The sequence below is a fragment of the Kryptolebias marmoratus genome, linkage group LG20, assembly GCF_001649575.2.
Source record: "Kryptolebias marmoratus isolate JLee-2015 linkage group LG20, ASM164957v2, whole genome shotgun sequence".
Lineage (NCBI taxonomy): Eukaryota > Metazoa > Chordata > Actinopteri > Cyprinodontiformes > Rivulidae > Kryptolebias > Kryptolebias marmoratus.
In genome coordinates, this window is record NC_051449.1 from 8,772,557 (window position 1) to 8,789,703 (window position 17,147).

Consider the following 17,147-nt stretch of genomic DNA (forward strand, 5'->3'; position numbering starts at 1 on the left):
CTGAGATTTTATGTCGCAGATTTGTTATTGTGATCAGTTCTTTACATCCATTAATCTCTATTTTTTTGTCTTTTCATTCAGAAAAAACTGATTTTCTCTGACATCCCTCTCTGACAGAGTTCTTCCCTTGAGGTAAATATACGATTTGTTCATCTGCAAATAAAACTGTCTTCACCTAAAGCCTTGTATTGAAATATTCAAAAGTCATGTGGTGAGAAGCAGCTATGGGTTTGTCAGTTTAAAGCAGCACCCTCATGCTAACAGCCCCTCCTTTCATCATCCTTATGATAGAATCCCCTAGCATTTAGGCTTTAAATACTGCACAATGCATAGAGACGCACAAACGTAGAAAAGTACTCTACATTCAGCTCATGCTGGCTACTAGAAAGAAATAGCTACACAGTTACATGCAACCTACAACTGCAGAGGACCTTTATTCTAAACAAATTCACTTAAAGATTATTTAAGCTGATTAGTTTGTAAAGTTTTAAAATGAAAAAAAAAATACTGTCAGCTTTTCTTGGCAAATTGTCTGAAAAATGTAACCACACAGATTTAACACATAAGTGTTACTGAAGAGCAATCCCACTTACATGATGATGGTTTTCTTTGGTAACTTGGTTTCCTGCTCGGTCACTACAAAACAAGAAAATAATAGATTAAACAAAACGTAAAAAGTAATTAAAACTTTAGCTGAAAATTTACATGCAGCGTTCATCAAATAAATGAATCTAAAAAAAAAAAGAATAAGCACTGTGCCAAAAAAATAGAAAATAATGACCAAAAACCAGGAAGAAAAGAGATGAAAGTCCCTACCTTCAATGGTGATGGCCTGCTCACCAGTGCGAGCCACAGCGGAGGGGAGGACTAAATCAGCAGCACACTTGGCATTGCCCAGGCGGTTCGACAGCTGGCAACAGCAGGGATATATTTTTAGAGTCCTAAATATGACTTTCTGCTGCTAATTGATACCAACTATTCTCAAATCAATCTGAAGGTGCAAAAACAATTACAAGACCGCAATCAAATCTAACCTCAGTGACCTACAATGACAAAGGGGCTTCATCAAGAAGCTGTTTTTGGATTACAGTCTGTATAATTGTAAATGTGTGAACTACATCAAGGATTATTATGGAACAGAATAGTCCAGACAAACCTCACACTCGTAGTGTCCAAGGTCTCTCTCTGTCAGGTTTTTTATAACCAGAACCAGAACCCCACTACGGAGCTCACTGTAGGTCTGATACTTGCCCTGGTCGGTCAGCAGCCTGCCCTCCTTAAACCACCTTGAACAGATACACACAGACAGAGACAAAGCTTAATGTCCAGAGCAACAGCTCAAAGCAGAAAAGAATCAACAGTAAATCATGAGATAAGTGTACCTTATTTTAGGGTTAGGGGCACTTTGTATAACACAAGTGAACTGTGCATCTTCACCAGGAACAAAGATGGCATTCTTCATTTTGTTTACAAAACGAGGAGGCACTGCAGTAATCACACAGAAACACATTGCAGCTGAGTTATTATCAACATGTTTTTGATAACTCATTAAAATAACAAACTAAGCCTAATGGATCTGGGTTGGTGGCGGCTCAGATTTAGGAGCAGGTCATTCTTTAAGGGATAGACGCTCCATGGGACAGATGCAGTGACATTTTATCAAGTTGCTTACCCTGAACAGTGACTTTTCCAAGAGTACTAGCATTTCCAGCTGAGCTTGTGGCAAAGCACATGTACTGGCCAGAATCGTCTGCGGTCATATTATCCAAGATCAGTGTGCAGGAGCCATCAGGGTCCTCAATAATGATATGATGAGGATCTGCCTGCACTGTGCGCCCATCTACATCCAACAATAAACAGTAACTCACTGGCCTATTTGTGCACATATTGTAAATTGGGGCAGATTAGTAAAACAAAAAATATATATATATATATATATGTATGTATATATCTTACCCTTGTACCAAGCAATTACAGGTTTGGGCACTCCTGTGACTTTGCAGGCCAATTTAACAGTCTGGCCCAACTCTGCTGTACAGTTTGCCAATATTTCTTCAAAATCAGGAGGACCTGGTAAAAAAAAAGAGTAATGTTTTAAATAATTAGACTATGAGAACGAATTAAAGAAGATATAAAAATATACTGTGTGTATGCTGCACTTACTCCATGCAGCCATGCTGTATCGCTGCTGCAGTTCTCTGAGGTCTCGCAGCCACGAGTTCTTGATGGTAACGGTTCGGGCCTGTAAGGTATATTTTCTTACAGAGTCCTCGCGTTCATGCCAGATCTCAAAGGCACGGTCATCGCCTTCCACTGTTTCATTCACATCAATGTTATTCAACTGTAATGAGATGAAATATACAGCAAACATAGAGCATTAGAGCTAACGACCATGACAAGAAAGATACGAGTCATAAAATTAGTGACTGTATCAAATTGGTTACCTTCATCATGTTCTTAAAAACATATGTTTGTGTGTCCGTGTTGCTGTATCTTTTGGGTTTGCAGATTATGCAGTAGTTCTTAAAGAGGAAGGCATGGCGGTGGTGACCTCTAGAGGACGTTCTAATTCCAGGCGCGCCCTCCCACACTTGGAAAGGTCCCTGGTGCAGGAGGAATCCAATACGCACACAAACAATCAGACAACCACTAAAGTGCCTCACTTTCTAAGCAATACACAGATGTCTTGAGCAGGGCCTTTGTTACGTTACCTGTCTAATTGGTTCTCCAAGAACTTCCAGGGTAGCAGGATAGTTCTCAATCAATGAGACATGGTGGGTATTCTCAGAACGCTGTGGGAGTGCAGACACCATAGCGTATGCTTCTTCCAGCAGGCAGCAATTCTGACCATTTTTTGCCTTGTTTCGAATGAGCTCCTGGAAAAAGGGTAGAAATTTATTTTCTACAAAACTGCAGTGACGTTGATACAGATCTAACAGCTGATGCCTTACGCTTGAAGTCACATACTGTATAATTTATAGTTAATCTAAAAAACTAAACTAACAAGACTCCACACATGTTTGCTGTCAAATTTTCTCACCTTGAGGAAGGCCTTGTACTTCTGAATCCTCTCCAGTGGTTGTTGGAGGTAGGTGTTGATGCTTCGTACAGGAGGATCTGTAGCTTTTGCGTCTGTCTGTTCTTTCTCAGTGTACACCTGTAAAAATATTTTAAGAGTTAGAGAAGCCACCTAAATGATTATACAAATGATTATACAAAGCAGTAACTACACATATGTTTAGCTTTAAATAGACTTAGTGAATTTGAATGAATAAACGACAAATAGTGCATTAATATCAATTCAATGACAGTTACCTTAAAGAAGTGATGGACAGTCATGTCACTGACAGCAGATTCAGCCTGGCTCTGGCCTACAAGGTACTGAAGGTAGTTTTCAAAGCCGTCTTTATTTTTCAGGAAACACATGGCAACATCATCATCTGTGTCACAGTCATGCAACTTTGGGAGGAATGTCCTAGGAAACAAAATAGTGGCACAGTAATACATTTTCAAGAGAAATACCTCCAATTTCATTAAGATTTGAAAGAAAAATCTTAACACACATATTTTATACATTCCTTTACAAAATATTTAGCAACAATTAGTGATAACTGAGAGGTGAACTCACTTGCTGTGGAAGGCCTCGATATCACTGATATTTCTGAAAATGGTCTCTTTCTGGCTGGAGACATCAGGAGGCACATCAGAACCCTCAGCATGCTTCAGGTGGTGGGAGGTGAAGACATCCACCTCCTTCACAAACTCAGATTCTCCATTAATCAAGTCCTGTAACAAGTGGCTAATGAAATCAAATATTGGTTAGATACAGTGTGTCTTCTGTTTGCACAGTTTGAATTATGACTGTAGATTGGACTTTACTTACAATAACTTTCTCTTGTACTCTCCCTCGGACACCTCCTCCACACTTGTTTCTGAAGGCTCACCTGTATCAGCTGAGAGCTGTAACACAAAATTTTACACAGAGGTAAAAACTGTTAAAGATTTAAAACAAACAACATCCAGATGCTATCACCCAAAGACATACTTTGAGTTTTTTGTCCAAGTATGCAGGTGACACCCAGCCTTGTCGCGATGGGGTTGTTTTGGTGGGTTTGGTCCGGACTAACCACTTCAGTGGATGAGCTGAGTCCAAAACCTCGACATACTGCCCCTCCTTCAGAGAAATGGAATCTTTGCTTGCAATGGTGGGGTTGTAGTCAGCCGACGCCACATAAATGTCAAACATCTAAAAAAATAAGAACATTATTTACAGCACACATAAAATTTTAAAACTGAGATAGATCATATGCAATGTCAGACATTATTAACTCAGACATTCTAGTTTCCATTCCTCCTTAACTTTTTTTTTTACATTTTTGCACTCTGCAATGATTTTTTACATTTCTTAAATTTAAACATTCTTTTGAATTAAAACTTGTATCACATACTTTTTTCCTTTTATGTTTGCTCATTATAAACTTATCACAGAGAAGGATGGTCTGAAACCTCCTGTGTACATTGAAATGTTAATTAAATTAAATTTTAAATGTTGAGACAGCGGTTTTCAGCAGTTACTGCAGTAAACTCAGTGAAAATTTATTCACAATCTAAAAATATACTTCAGAAATATGTCAGTATGCAAATAAATTTAAAACTAAACTTAGAAAAATTGACATATGATTATCAGTGCAAATTATACTGTTGATGTGTTGGTTTTTCACGAAACCGTTATGATGTCTTCCATATGTAAACCTAGATTTAAGATGTTTTCCCGATATTTATGTGTAAATTTTAGAACACATCAAACAAAATCGATCGTTTCCATGTCTTACTTCTCCTCTGGCATCTCCTTCGTCGGACTCTGACGAAGAATCTGCGATGAGGGAGGGTGGACGGGAGCGGCCATGATGAGGTGTTGGAGAAGGAGTTTTGGTCTCCTCGTCACTGTCACCGCCTGGTACGCGTAATGAAGCTGGAGCAGCAAGGATGATGGAGGCAGTCAGGAGACGGATTAAGCATGGATATAACCAGGCAATCAATTGTTAGTTATTTATCCATTAAAAATTAACAATGATTTGTAAAAACAACTACATCTTTACCAAGAAACAGAAGTCATTATTATATTGTATGCTTTTCATTAAAATGTGTTAACTGTTGGCTTAAGTCTTTGTAACACTTAATATTACTCAATTCATTCAGTTTCCTAAAGCTTCACGAAGGTAGAAGCTGCCAGTTTAAATTATTCTTTCAAGGATTATCTCAGTCATAGGATCTTTTGGTGTCGTATAGTATATAGCAAATAAAGAAACCATCATCCTGCTGAATTTTTCAGAATTTCATTAAAAGCTTCTGGGTTTTTTGTGATCTGTGATAAGAAGAAAATGTGAAAAACTTCTGCAACAGTCATTTCATTCTTAAGCCTTACTATATACTACGTCTGTGTTAGTGGCAACATGCAAGTACAAACAGCCGTAATTTAAGCTCGTCACATACATGTCTGACAGTGAGCATGTATTTCTGCTACAAACTGAGTGAGACTTCATAAGTCATTGCAAAAGCACTTTGAAAATCCTTTTTTAAAAGACAATAAAACACTAACTTATGATGAGGTGTGATAGATATGAGCCACTTAAATTTGAAAGACAAATTTTTTCTTGGATACAAAATTGTTTCATTAAGTCTACTACTGCTACAAAAATATTTTTTTAAAATGTATACTGCAGCGATTATGATGCTGATGCACTTGGGATACATACTGGAGGATATGGGCCAAGTTTTCATCCACTGGAGCACTTCATGATTCTGTAAACTGTCTGAATAACAAATTAATGATTGGATGAGAATCTAATTGGTAGGATTGATAAATGAAGAGTGTGAAAGTGGTTAGGAAATCATGTCTGTATGAAGTAATGAGAGGTTTTAATTCAATTATTCACAAATAAACCAAACCAAGCAGGAAAAAAACCCCATTAAAGTGTAAGGAAAAGAAGCACTCCTCTGTCAGGTTTGGTGTAAACTCCTAAATGACTGGAAAATGATTTTCAGATCAATACAGTTAGTAAAATACTCAGATTAAACAAAAGTTTTGGCAATTCATGCATAATCAAAATGATATGAGTGAATTCAACCAAACCTGGCTGGAATACAACAAAACAAAATAATGTATGAATTAATACTGTAAACAACTGTTAGACTTGCAGCATGGTTTGCAGAAGCAGCTAGCCATGTGAGTCATAGCTGAGGAAAAAAGGACAGGCAAGCAGGAAATGATCTGTTTATTATCAACACTTACCTTGGGTGATCTTTGCTGATACCATTTCAGTGATCTGAGAAGTGAGTTTCATGAGGAATTCCTCTGTACCGACTTCACCTAAGTAGGGCATTTTACCCTCTTATGGTGTGCAAGTATTTTTTTTTAAAAAAAGAACATAATGAATAACAAACAAAATTACAAAAAAAAAATTTAAGCTAGGATGGGTGGTGATTTTTGTTTACCTTTTCCTGAAAGGGCCTCCTCGTCTGGAGGACTGATTGTAATCCCAAGAACCCTAAAGGGAATTGAATGTCACATCTTCTAGCTTACTTTGTGTATTTAGTATTAAATGTATTGTAAATGTAACATAATGTAATTTCTTTCTTTCTGCTTGCCTATTTAAGTTCATACTTACTCTGAGGGTACGGTCTCTTTCTTTGGTTGTGGTGCTGGAAGGAAGGCAGGCAGGACACAGTAACACATACAGTCACAAAAAAACTACTCATCATTTATCAGTTTATTTATTATTAGTCTACCCCTTTGTGTTTTTTTTTTTTTTCAAATAATTTAATTGAAATACATCGTAAAGTTCACAAATTAATGCTTTTCTTACTTTCATCCACCTCGAGCTGAGCGTTGCAGATGGATTGTCCTGCTTTATTTGTGGCAATACAGGTATAAATGCCAGAGTACTTTGTATCTACGTCCATCAAGATGAGGCTGTGCTTGCAACCAGAGCTTGCTATTTTGTATCCCTTAGTATCAGGTTTGATCCACAAGACATCCTCCATTGATTTCTCCTTCAGCCATGAGATCATAGGAGTAGGAGATCCTAAACGAGTAAGAATAAATAGGGAGAACTTGTATCTGAAGATGGATGACAGAATGTCTGGGATTTGAGCTCAAGTTGGGATTCAAAACTATTAAAGAAGGGTGTTGGAAAAGGATACAAGCTTACCTTCTACTTTGACAGACAGAGTGATGCTTGTTCCTTGTTTCACCTTTCTGTTGCAGAACTTCTCAAGGAAGCGTGGCGGCACCAGGGGCTCCTTAGAGTCTGCTCAATAATAGTGCAAAGGATGTCACAAATACTTTCAGGATACAGCTTATCTACTTAAGTAGGAGTACCTGTACTAAAGTTGTAAAATAAATGTTAAGTTACCTTTTTTATCTTGTGGCATAATCTCCCCAGGACCTGTTACAAAATGTAACAATTAGTATTCCCATCAGCATCTTAACTTTAATTACAGTAAGTAGTATGTCCTGTTTTTATATGATTTATACTGTCAACTATTGAGGTGCTAGCATACATACTCAATACTATCAGTCGGGCAGAGGAGTAAGAAGAACCAGCTGCATTGCTGATGTAGGCAGAGTACTCCCCCATATCCTCTCTCTTTACCTCCAGAATCTCCACAGCATGAATATCTCTCTCTGTTGACAACAGAATCCTTTTTGATGCCTGTAGAGGTTGGCCATCTTTGAACCAGTATACTCTGGGTTTAGGGAACCCTGGAAGACAGACATATTTAGGAAACCTTGTCATAGCTTGCTGAATGTTACTTAACAGGTAACGTATATTGATAAATTCACCTTTTACTCTGAGCTGCAGCTTGGCGATAGGTGAACCCGGACTGACGTGAACATTGTGAAGTTCGTCTACAATCTGTGGTAGCTGATCATCCTCCGCAACAGATTCAAAAGTCTCAGTTTCCCTACTTAAAAAGAGAAGACAAATTGGTGTCAAAAGTTTATAATTATGTTGAATGTGTAAAGGTACTGTAAATATAACAGCTGATTTATGTTTAAACTATCAAACACCATCTATTTATTCACCTGGAGGCATAGCCCTTGGCACTGACGTAAGAAGATGTCTCAGTGGCATCAGCAGCCGTGTCATAATCTGAGCTGCAAGACACTGATGAAGAGAATACATACACATTGATAAACGATGACTGATGAAATCCTGGATAATGTTAGTGTGTCGGTTTGTGACTGAAAAACAGTTACTAAAAAGCAGAGTTGCCATCATAAATGTTACATCCATTTGCTGGTATTGTGCAGAGAGAAAGAGTAAAGGGAACAATTTATCTGAAGGTTAGATAAAGCTTAACACCTGTTATTCAAAATGTATCACTCTAAAAGATGTATTAATGAGGCTTCCTCTGTAGTTGATTAACGAATTGCAATTTTTTTAGGTATAAATTCATGTTCACTTACTGTCAACTCGAAGCTCAGCTTTAGTGGCAGTAATGCCACTGCTGTTTTCAGCTGTGCAGCGATAGACGCCCATGTCAGTGGGCAACACAGAGGTGATGATGAGCTGGTGGCAGCCCTCTTGGTCCTCGTTGATCATGTAATGGTCATTCTCCTCCAGCAATTTGCCATCCTTATACCAACGAACAGTGGGAGGGGGCTTGCCAATCACAACACAATCAAAGCTGACAGGATAACCATCTGGAACATCCTGACTTTGTAGCTCTGTCAAGAAGACTGGCGCAGCTGGGAAACAAGAACAGCTAGGTTGGTAGCTAAAAAATACATACAGAGTATTTAAGAAACTATGTGTTTAGCTTTAGAAATTTGCTTAGCAAAGTGATACTGATTATGAAATAGGTTTAGAAAATTTTTGAAGAATTACAACAGCTCCTACCTGGAGCTCCAGTCATGAAAGCAGGAGGCTGTCGATCTTGAGTGGGTGTCTGTGTGCCATCCTGGATATAACCCATCTTTCTGATTTGCAGCTCCACTTTAGGAAGCCCTGCTGGTATGATGGCAGTCTCCACAGGAACTCCATGGATTGTAAACATCTCCTGGAATCTCTTAGAGGCGACCTCAGCTTCTGACTTGGAGTCAAAGCGAATGTAGATGTAATTTTCATCCTCACGGTAAGAGTGAGGATCTGGGGGTCGCAAGTCCCTTTCATCTGCGCTGATATATTGCTCTTCCTCAACATCAGGTGGGAGACTTGTGCGCAATAGCCGCCTAAGGCGTTTGCTTGCCTGCCTCAGTGACTCATCCATCTCACTACCAGAGGAGCTCTCCGGCTCACTGTCAGCGCTGTAACCCACTGTTAGGGGTCGTTGATCTGACGAGTCTCTTACTGTTCCCACTGTCACCTTAGCACTATGAGAAGCTACTCCAAACTTGTTTGTGACTTCGCAAGTGTAGACCCCAGTGTCTTTGGTGGTTATAGCGGTAATGACCAGAGAGCAGGTGCCATCATTGTAGATATCAATATGATGATGCTTGCCATCAATCAGGGGTTCTCCATCTTTCAACCAACGCACCTTATCAGGTTTACCTTCTGTCACACACTCCAGATGTATGGTGCCATTAGGTTCTTTGGTCTGCTCTTTGAAGACATCTTTGAAGACTGGACGCATGTCTTTGCGAGCCTTGTAGCCCTTGAAGGCAGCTTGAATCTTAATGGCAGCATCTGTCAGTTCAGGCTCATCCTCTTGTGGGATCTCCACAGTGCTGGTCTCTGTTGTAGATATCTGTTTTTCATCTTTTTGCTGAACTACAGTTGTTTTTGCTCCAGTCTGCTGCACTGTTTTCTTCTCTTCCATTTGAAAATGTGCAAAGAACTTCTCAGTGGTTAGAGTCTCTGGTTCACTGGTTGCTGTGACAGCCGTTGTACTACTCTTTTTCAGGTAAGACACAAGTGTTGAGCCTGCAGAAACACTCTCTTCCTCAGAGCTGATGGACTGACTGGATTCTGTCTGCTTCTTGGACAAAATGACCTGATCCTTCTCAGCTGATTTGACCTTTTCTTTTTCAGCTGATTTGACTTCAACTTTCTCTGATGATAAAAGTTCATTCTGTCCTTTTTTCTTTTGATGATCCTCAGGATGTTCAGTGATGGAGTCTAGAGTGGGCTCCCGACTCATGCGTCGTTTTTTGGTTGATGCCTCCCACAGCTCATGAAGATCCCCTTCTTCAGCAGCTTCAGGAGGCAGACTGGGCTGCCCCAGTAGCCCTCCTGGTTTTGCATCTAAACATACAGTATGACTAATTAGAGTTAGAGTTACAATAAACAAAGCACAACACCTGACAAATATGTGAAACATCTCTATCTCTATGCCTTTTAAAACAGTTACCCAGTGAGAAATATTAGGCAAATATCAACAGTTAACAATCAAATACACTTTTTCATTAACTGAAGTGCATGTCACTCACCAAGCTGCACAGTCAGAGGAAGCTCGACAGGCTCCCCAGTCCCAGCTCTGTTGATGGCTGCGACTCTAAACCTGTAGCCACTTCCTGGGGTGAGATTTTCTACCACAAATTCTGTGTTGCAAACAGGCTCAGAATGACATGGGAGCCAGAGGGCGCTATCTACAAGTCGCATCTCCACTCTGTAGCCCAGAATGGGACTCCCTCCATCGTGAAGAGGAGTGAACCAAGACAGCGTGACCGACTCTGACGTCTTGCTGAGGACTTCTGGCTCCTCTGGAGGATCAGGTACAGCTGTTGGTGTAAAAGAACCAGAAATGTGATGATCTAATGATCACTGAAAACAATATTTCATACACTAAAAAACAAAAGTTCAAAAGCACTGCAGCTACAGATATTGTTCCTGTTATCAAGTTAAAATCCTGCCAATCAAACATTTACCGATGATTGTAATGTAGGCCCAAGCAAAAGCATTTTTAGCAGTGAAGGTAATTTCCTGTCGAGGCATAAGAGGAGCCCGTCTCAGGACAAGGTAGTAAGAGGTGCCTTCTGCCCTCATGGCCCAGTGGTCACTAGGCTCTATCTCAAGTCCATTAGCTTGCCAGAGCACTTTTGATGCAGGGACTGGCTCATTAAGCTTAACACAAAGCTCAACATCTTCTCCCACTGCAACCACTTTGTCCTCCAAATCCTTCACAATCTCCAGCTTCAAGTCTTAGAAAGAAACATAACATGACACCAAACATGTTAAATAATATGTAGCATATAGAAATACGTAATTTAAACAAGATAAATTTTTAACTGCAGCTTTAAAGTCTTATCTAGATTTGGATGACTAACCTTTGACAGTGAGCTGGGCAGTGGTGGAAGCTGTACCAGCTTTAAAGGTCACCGTGCAACTGTCTTCAATACACAGCTCTTTCAAGAGGAGGAGATGGCGACGGCCACTTTCAAATGACACAACCTCAACCTTAGGGGATTCTTTCACTGGTTTTCCATCAAGAAGCCAGCAGCAACATTTCATCTCAGGGCGAGACAGGGCACACTCGAAGAGTGCTTCTCCTCCAGCAAGAGTTTCAGCATTCTCCAGGCCTTGAACAATGTGAATGGGTTTGGCTGTAGAAAGGGAAAGGAAATAATAGGACAACGGGGCACATTTAGGATAAAATTTAAAACTGCAAGTCTGTGAATGTCAAAAAACTAAAGCTTTTGTCAACAAAGGGCTCAAATTTTGTGAAGATCAGTAAAAGATCAGTTTATTTGGTCAAACTATTGTTTGACATAGCAAAAGAGATTCCCTAAAAACTTTTTCTTCTATGTGGAGGGAAGCTCACCTTCCACATAAAGTGAAGCAACCACACAGGTGCCCTCTGCCTCACAGGAGTATGTCCCCATGTCCTCAGTGGACACGCGGTTAATGTACAAGCGAGCCACATTCCAGTCCTGCTCCACTACCACCCTTCGACCGTCAGGCTGCAAAGGTTGCCCGTCTTTCCTCCACTGAGCCTTGACTGGCCGCGAGAACTGGCAGATGAACTCAGCAGGTTGGTTTTCAATCACCCAAAGGTCCTCCATATCGTTCACCACTTCAACTGTGGGATCTGAGGTTGGAGTCAAGGTGAGGGGTTTGGGGGGAGGGTTTTGGAAGTTGAAGGATGTCATATTGTCAGGGCTTGGCCATGAATTGAGGATATGACTGGCACATGCCAAATGACACATAGCCTTATAACCCCCATAGCATGCTTGTAGGTCAGTGATATTGCTGACATTTTATGGATTATATGATTCAGGATCATATATACATATTGAAACATATTGAAATATGTGAACTCACAGGGCATGAAAAATAGAATAGTACTGATAACTAATAAGAGGACGGGGGTGATAAGTGGACAGAAGAACAAAACTATAGTTTTGTAGTTGTCAGAGGGTTAGGATTTTAGGAGCTTGAATGTTAGGGGCAGTGCTATGAGCAAAGAAAGATGAATGGAACATCTGGCCAGTGGATGGGTGGAGCAGCACTTTTTAAATAAAATAGTTTCTCATTCTGAGGTTACTTATTTTATAAAACAAAATCTGAATAAATCAAAATCACACTACACAGTCTCCACAGAATTGTTTTTACTTGATCCAAAAACCTAATAAGAATTGGTCATTTTACATATTACCAGAGGGATACAAACCATTACGGCTGCACTGCTAAACAAAAAAAGAATCACGATCATGCTTTTTGACTTTTTACTCTAAGTAGTGTTTAGTTTACAGCATTTACTTATTTGTTAGAACTGTAAGACAGAGTTATTACTGCAAAATTAAAATGAACTGCAGACAGCTACTTTTGGGTAACGAAACATCATTAGTGAGGAGATCAGAAAAGTGCCACTAAATTAAATTTTAAATCAAGAAACACACACACACACACATACACAAAATGTCAGTTAAGAAGATAATAAATAATAATAACAGAATGATTATTATCTGACTGATTTTCATTTTCTTAAAGCTATCTACATGCAATAAAAAGCTTAAATGTGAAATAACACATCCTAAAAGACAAAACATTCTGCATGGATTTTTTTTTTTTAAATAAACGTTTTATTTTTTTACATCGCATCTTATTTTCACCCAAAGATCTGTAGATCTTTGCTGTAATGTAATGTTGAATGTGACAATAAAGGTCAAAATTCCATCCCAAAAATAGATATGTATGCATGATGAGATTTTAAAAGTGGTAAACATAATCGTGATTATAGGTTTTCCAGCAGCCCAAAAAAACACATATTTCCAAGAGAGAGCACAAAAAAAACTGCAATTTGTTACCAAATTTTGCTCAGTTTTAAAAGTTCTTGTGGTGCTGCACCCAGTTGTATATCTTGATAATAACACAGCATACAACAAGAGACTGATTAATAATCAAATCAGAAACAATATTACTCATGCATGATGATGCAATGAGATGTTAGCATATCTCAAATCAATGACGTTTTTACAAAACCCTGCAGAAAACTGTTTGAACTTTATTTTCTTGTAATTTTATTGAGAAATTGCATTTATTCAAAGTATTAATTTTAAATAAGCTTTATCAGTGGTTTTATTGAAAGCTGCAGTTACTCCAACTTGGCATTGTGTTTAAAACAAGGTATGACTAAAATTAATGAAACACTTGAATTATGCAGGGTTAAAAAGGCTGAGATAGTTGAATAGAATACCTTTGACTAAGAGCTTGGCCGTTGAGGTTAAACTGCCTGCTTTGAAGGTGACAGTGCCAGAGTCATCTGTTGCCAGGTTCTTAAAGGTGAGTGTGTGGATGTAGCCCTGCTCCTGCCCTATCTCAATAGAGGGGCAGTTCTCCAGCAAGGTGCCATCCAGCCACCACTGCACCCTACCTGGCGCCCTACCAGACAGCTGACAGGAAAAAGTTGCCCACTCCCCAACAAAGACATCAGTGCTCTTAAGACCAGAAACAATGAGGACCTCTTTCACTGTTGAGTAAAAAAACACACATATGCATGCACTTTAACTTTCTGACAAAAACAAGACAACATTTTAGCAAACAGACAAGGACAGGCACAAGAAAACTGCGGGGAAGCTACCTTGCACTGCCAAAGAAGCTGTAGTGAGCTGGTCTCCTGCATCACAGGTGTAGTAGCCACTGTCCTCAGGCTCCAGGTTATGTACATAGAGTTCCCGAATGCGCCCTTCCTGTTTCATCTCATACTTTTTACCAGGCTGGAGGACAACGCCTCCTTTTCTCCACTCAACACGAACACCTGGCTTAGACAGCTCACAGTGCAGGGTAATATCATCACCCTCTATAGCGTCCTGGTTCTTGAGCTCTTTCTGGAAGAAGACTGGAGCACCTGGTGAGTTTGAAATGATAAAGTATGACATGAGATGCTGAGATGTAAAGGTTTCATGAGGATTTTTAACAAAAGTTTTGCTGTCATGAGAAAAATGGAGGTTCAAGAATTCTTCAGTTGTTTAAGCCTAATTTTATCCCGTCTTGAATTTGCTCATCAAAAAAAGAAACTTCACTCTGTTTAAACAGCAGGCATTGTATTTTACCTTGCACAGTTAATGTGACATCACACTGTGCATCTCCAGTGTCACAAATATATGTTCCTGAGTCCTCAGGTACCAGGTTGTGGATACAAAGCTGATGGAACGCTCCGTTCTTCTTCAGGTCATACTTGAGACCTGCTCGGATGGTCACTTTGTTCCTAATCCAGTTGACTGTAGCATTTGGGTCCGAGATGCAGCAGGCAAGAGTGACCATTTCACCCTCTAATGCCACAGTGTTTTGTGGCTTCTCTAATATCAGCACTGCAAATATGAGAAAGATATGATTTATACGCAGTCTCTTCTCATCCTGCATAACGCTGTTATTACAGGCAGCTTTACAAATCCATGAGTACATGAACTAATTACTATATCCTGTCACATTTTGCACAAATAATTCTGAACATTTTGTTTTGAAAAACTATGCAGTGCAGGAAATTATTAAACTAAATAAAGTAAACCATCCTGCTTTAAGACATGCAGTTAGAGTATTTAGGTAATCTCTTAAGTTATGATATTTGTAATTATTTTATCAGCATTGATTTTTAAGTTACAAGGTATTTAAAATAAGAAAAAATGAGGGTAACGACGATGATGATTTTCTAAAAAGCTGTCAAGTTGCTGATGGAGAAGAATCTAAGGATTAAAACTTCCTAATGACCATGTCATCTTCTTTACCTTTGGGTTTCTCCTCGACCAGAAGAAAAGCCACACTCTTCTCGTCTCCCACGACAAAGGCAACATCTCCCGAATCATCAGAGGTGACCATCTTCAGAACAAGTCGGTGCACTCTGCCTTGACTGCTCATTTGATTCAGATCATTATTTTGAAGAAGGTTGTCACTGAGCCACCATTCTTTATTAGTGACGTCCACGTGTGACAGCTCAACCTCAAAGACGGCGTCCTGGCCGGTGGTCACAGTAACGTCGCTGAGCTCTCGGACGATGCGCACATGCTCTGAGAGTGAATGGGAGGTCAGAAGTCAGATCTGAGCCGATGCTCTGAAAGGTGTCACTATGAAGTTTTCTTCATAGGCAAGAGTTTAATTTTAGGAGTTCCTCAGGTAATGGAACACATTTGCTGATAAAAAATATCACTAATTTTAGAAGGATTAAATATATCTATGTAAGTAGTACTTTAAAAAAATTACCTCCTTTTTTATGGAAAGATTTTTGTGTCAGTATATTACAAAATAATTTAGTCCTTAAGATTAGGCAAATACAACCTCAGATGAACAAAACATGGTATATTACACTTTGCAATTATTTATCAAGAAAAAGTAATTAGTTATTAAAAAATAGTAAATACCACCTTTGACCTGACGTAATTTCTCAAGGAAGCAATCAATTTATTGACAATACTTAAAAATCAACAAATGTTGATGTTTCATATACGAAGTACTGATGTAAGTTATAAATGCTGACTTCCATCACACAGCATTGAGGCCAAAATCCGATAAATTCCTGTGAATATCATCTTGTAATGCTGTTTTTTACTCCAACTATGGAATTTAAGATGATTAAATGTTGATTGAGAGATATCATTTTTACCTGGAGCTTTCTCATGAGCTAGTTTCCAAAATGAACTTAATTAAAGAGAAAGACAGGTGGACGATGAAGATGTGCTCTGTTACCTTTTACAGTCAGGGTAGCAGTGCTCTTTCTGTCTCCCGTATTGCAGGTATATTCACCACTATCCCCCACGATTAGCTTGTGTATAATGAGGCTGTGAGCGGTAGCTTTCTGCTGCATGGTGTACTTCTCGCCCTGAGAGAGTACAGTCGAGCCCTTCCACCAGGTCACCTTGCAGTCAGGGCTGGACATTTCACAGGACAGTGTGGCCTCACCTCCTGCTCTCGCTTCTTGACTTTCCAGCTCCTTCTTGAAGGTTATTGGTGCCGCTGCCAGAGAGACCAGTTTATTAGGATGGGTCATTTATAAAGTGTAGTTAAGTTTAAGAGGTGAACTTGGTCTCCACAAAAAAAAAAAAAACACTGTAAGCAAAGGCAACGTTATTTATACGAACAGCGCAACATATTTTAACAACTGCATGACATCAAGACATTTAAAACGAAACATGAAAAAAAAGCTCTTCAGACAGCATTTTAACTACAATCAACCAGCCATCAAGTATGACAAGAGACAATAAGTCATAAATTTCAAATCATTTAGACAAAATACAGGTGGCTTGACGTAAAAAGGGAAAGTCAGACATGGAACCTAATCTTTAGAGGTGTCACTTCAGAAACGTAGTGATACGTACTATATGGTGAGTATGTCATTGCCTGAAGGCAAAAAATACAACAAATTTAAACCATAGCAGCAAGTTAAACATCAAATAAACTTTCTGCGCAAAATTATTTGAAGAAAAAGTGTTGCATGTTGCAAAGAAACATATTTATCAACAGCACTAATATGTCATTTTATTACTAAACTGAAAGGTGTTAGATAGATGTTTTAAACAGTCTGATTTGAAAAAGGGCTGAACAAGCACGTAGTGGGGGAAAACGAGGTCAGCCTGAAAGAACAGACATTCCACGAATATGAAATGGAAAATGGCGTTCTTGGTAAAAAGAAAACAATTATGTCTTCAATAACTCTTTAGAATTTAACTGGGATGTGTTCCACAAGAAGAAAATAGACAGGGAACAAATGAG

The 17,147-nt window shown here is 39.1% G+C and overlaps 1 protein-coding gene across 21 annotated transcripts in view; it reads right to left on the reverse strand.

Moving 5' to 3' along the window:
- Nucleotides 1–17,147, reverse strand: part of obscnb (obscurin, cytoskeletal calmodulin and titin-interacting RhoGEF b) — a 51,664-nt gene that overhangs the window by 3,473 nt on the left and 31,044 nt on the right. For 15 of the 21 annotated variants that reach the window (XM_017425977.3, XM_017425976.3, XM_017425968.3 and 12 more), the window contains 36 exons: nt 16,125–16,391; nt 15,170–15,448; nt 14,498–14,755; nt 14,026–14,292; nt 13,642–13,914; nt 11,767–12,033; nt 11,273–11,548; nt 10,874–11,146; nt 10,436–10,726; nt 8,907–10,250; nt 8,474–8,755; nt 8,090–8,171; nt 7,847–7,971; nt 7,568–7,765; nt 7,416–7,448; nt 7,212–7,310; nt 6,867–7,085; nt 6,669–6,702; nt 6,496–6,548; nt 6,293–6,391; nt 5,757–5,813; nt 4,833–4,972; nt 4,046–4,246; nt 3,884–3,960; nt 3,629–3,799; nt 3,316–3,475; nt 3,041–3,157; nt 2,712–2,876; nt 2,445–2,603; nt 2,164–2,341; nt 1,957–2,070; nt 1,673–1,840; nt 1,383–1,485; nt 1,157–1,286; nt 817–910; nt 594–636 (listed from right to left, as the gene is read on the reverse strand). In XM_017425977.3, the coding sequence (XP_017281466.1) occupies nt 594–636; nt 817–910; nt 1,157–1,286; nt 1,383–1,485; nt 1,673–1,840; nt 1,957–2,070; nt 2,164–2,341; nt 2,445–2,603; nt 2,712–2,876; nt 3,041–3,157; nt 3,316–3,475; nt 3,629–3,799; nt 3,884–3,960; nt 4,046–4,246; nt 4,833–4,972; nt 5,757–5,813; nt 6,293–6,391; nt 6,496–6,548; nt 6,669–6,702; nt 6,867–7,085; nt 7,212–7,310; nt 7,416–7,448; nt 7,568–7,765; nt 7,847–7,971; nt 8,090–8,171; nt 8,474–8,755; nt 8,907–10,250; nt 10,436–10,726; nt 10,874–11,146; nt 11,273–11,548; nt 11,767–12,033; nt 13,642–13,914; nt 14,026–14,292; nt 14,498–14,755; nt 15,170–15,448; nt 16,125–16,391 (7,096 nt within the window). The remainder of the gene's footprint in view (nt 1–593; nt 637–816; nt 911–1,156; nt 1,287–1,382; nt 1,486–1,672; nt 1,841–1,956; nt 2,071–2,163; nt 2,342–2,444; nt 2,604–2,711; nt 2,877–3,040; nt 3,158–3,315; nt 3,476–3,628; nt 3,800–3,883; nt 3,961–4,045; nt 4,247–4,832; nt 4,973–5,756; nt 5,814–6,292; nt 6,392–6,495; nt 6,549–6,668; nt 6,703–6,866; nt 7,086–7,211; nt 7,311–7,415; nt 7,449–7,567; nt 7,766–7,846; nt 7,972–8,089; nt 8,172–8,473; nt 8,756–8,906; nt 10,251–10,435; nt 10,727–10,873; nt 11,147–11,272; nt 11,549–11,766; nt 12,034–13,641; nt 13,915–14,025; nt 14,293–14,497; nt 14,756–15,169; nt 15,449–16,124; nt 16,392–17,147) is intronic. The other 6 variants (XM_037981888.1, XM_017425981.3, XM_017425967.3 and 3 more) reach the window with 5 other exon arrangements.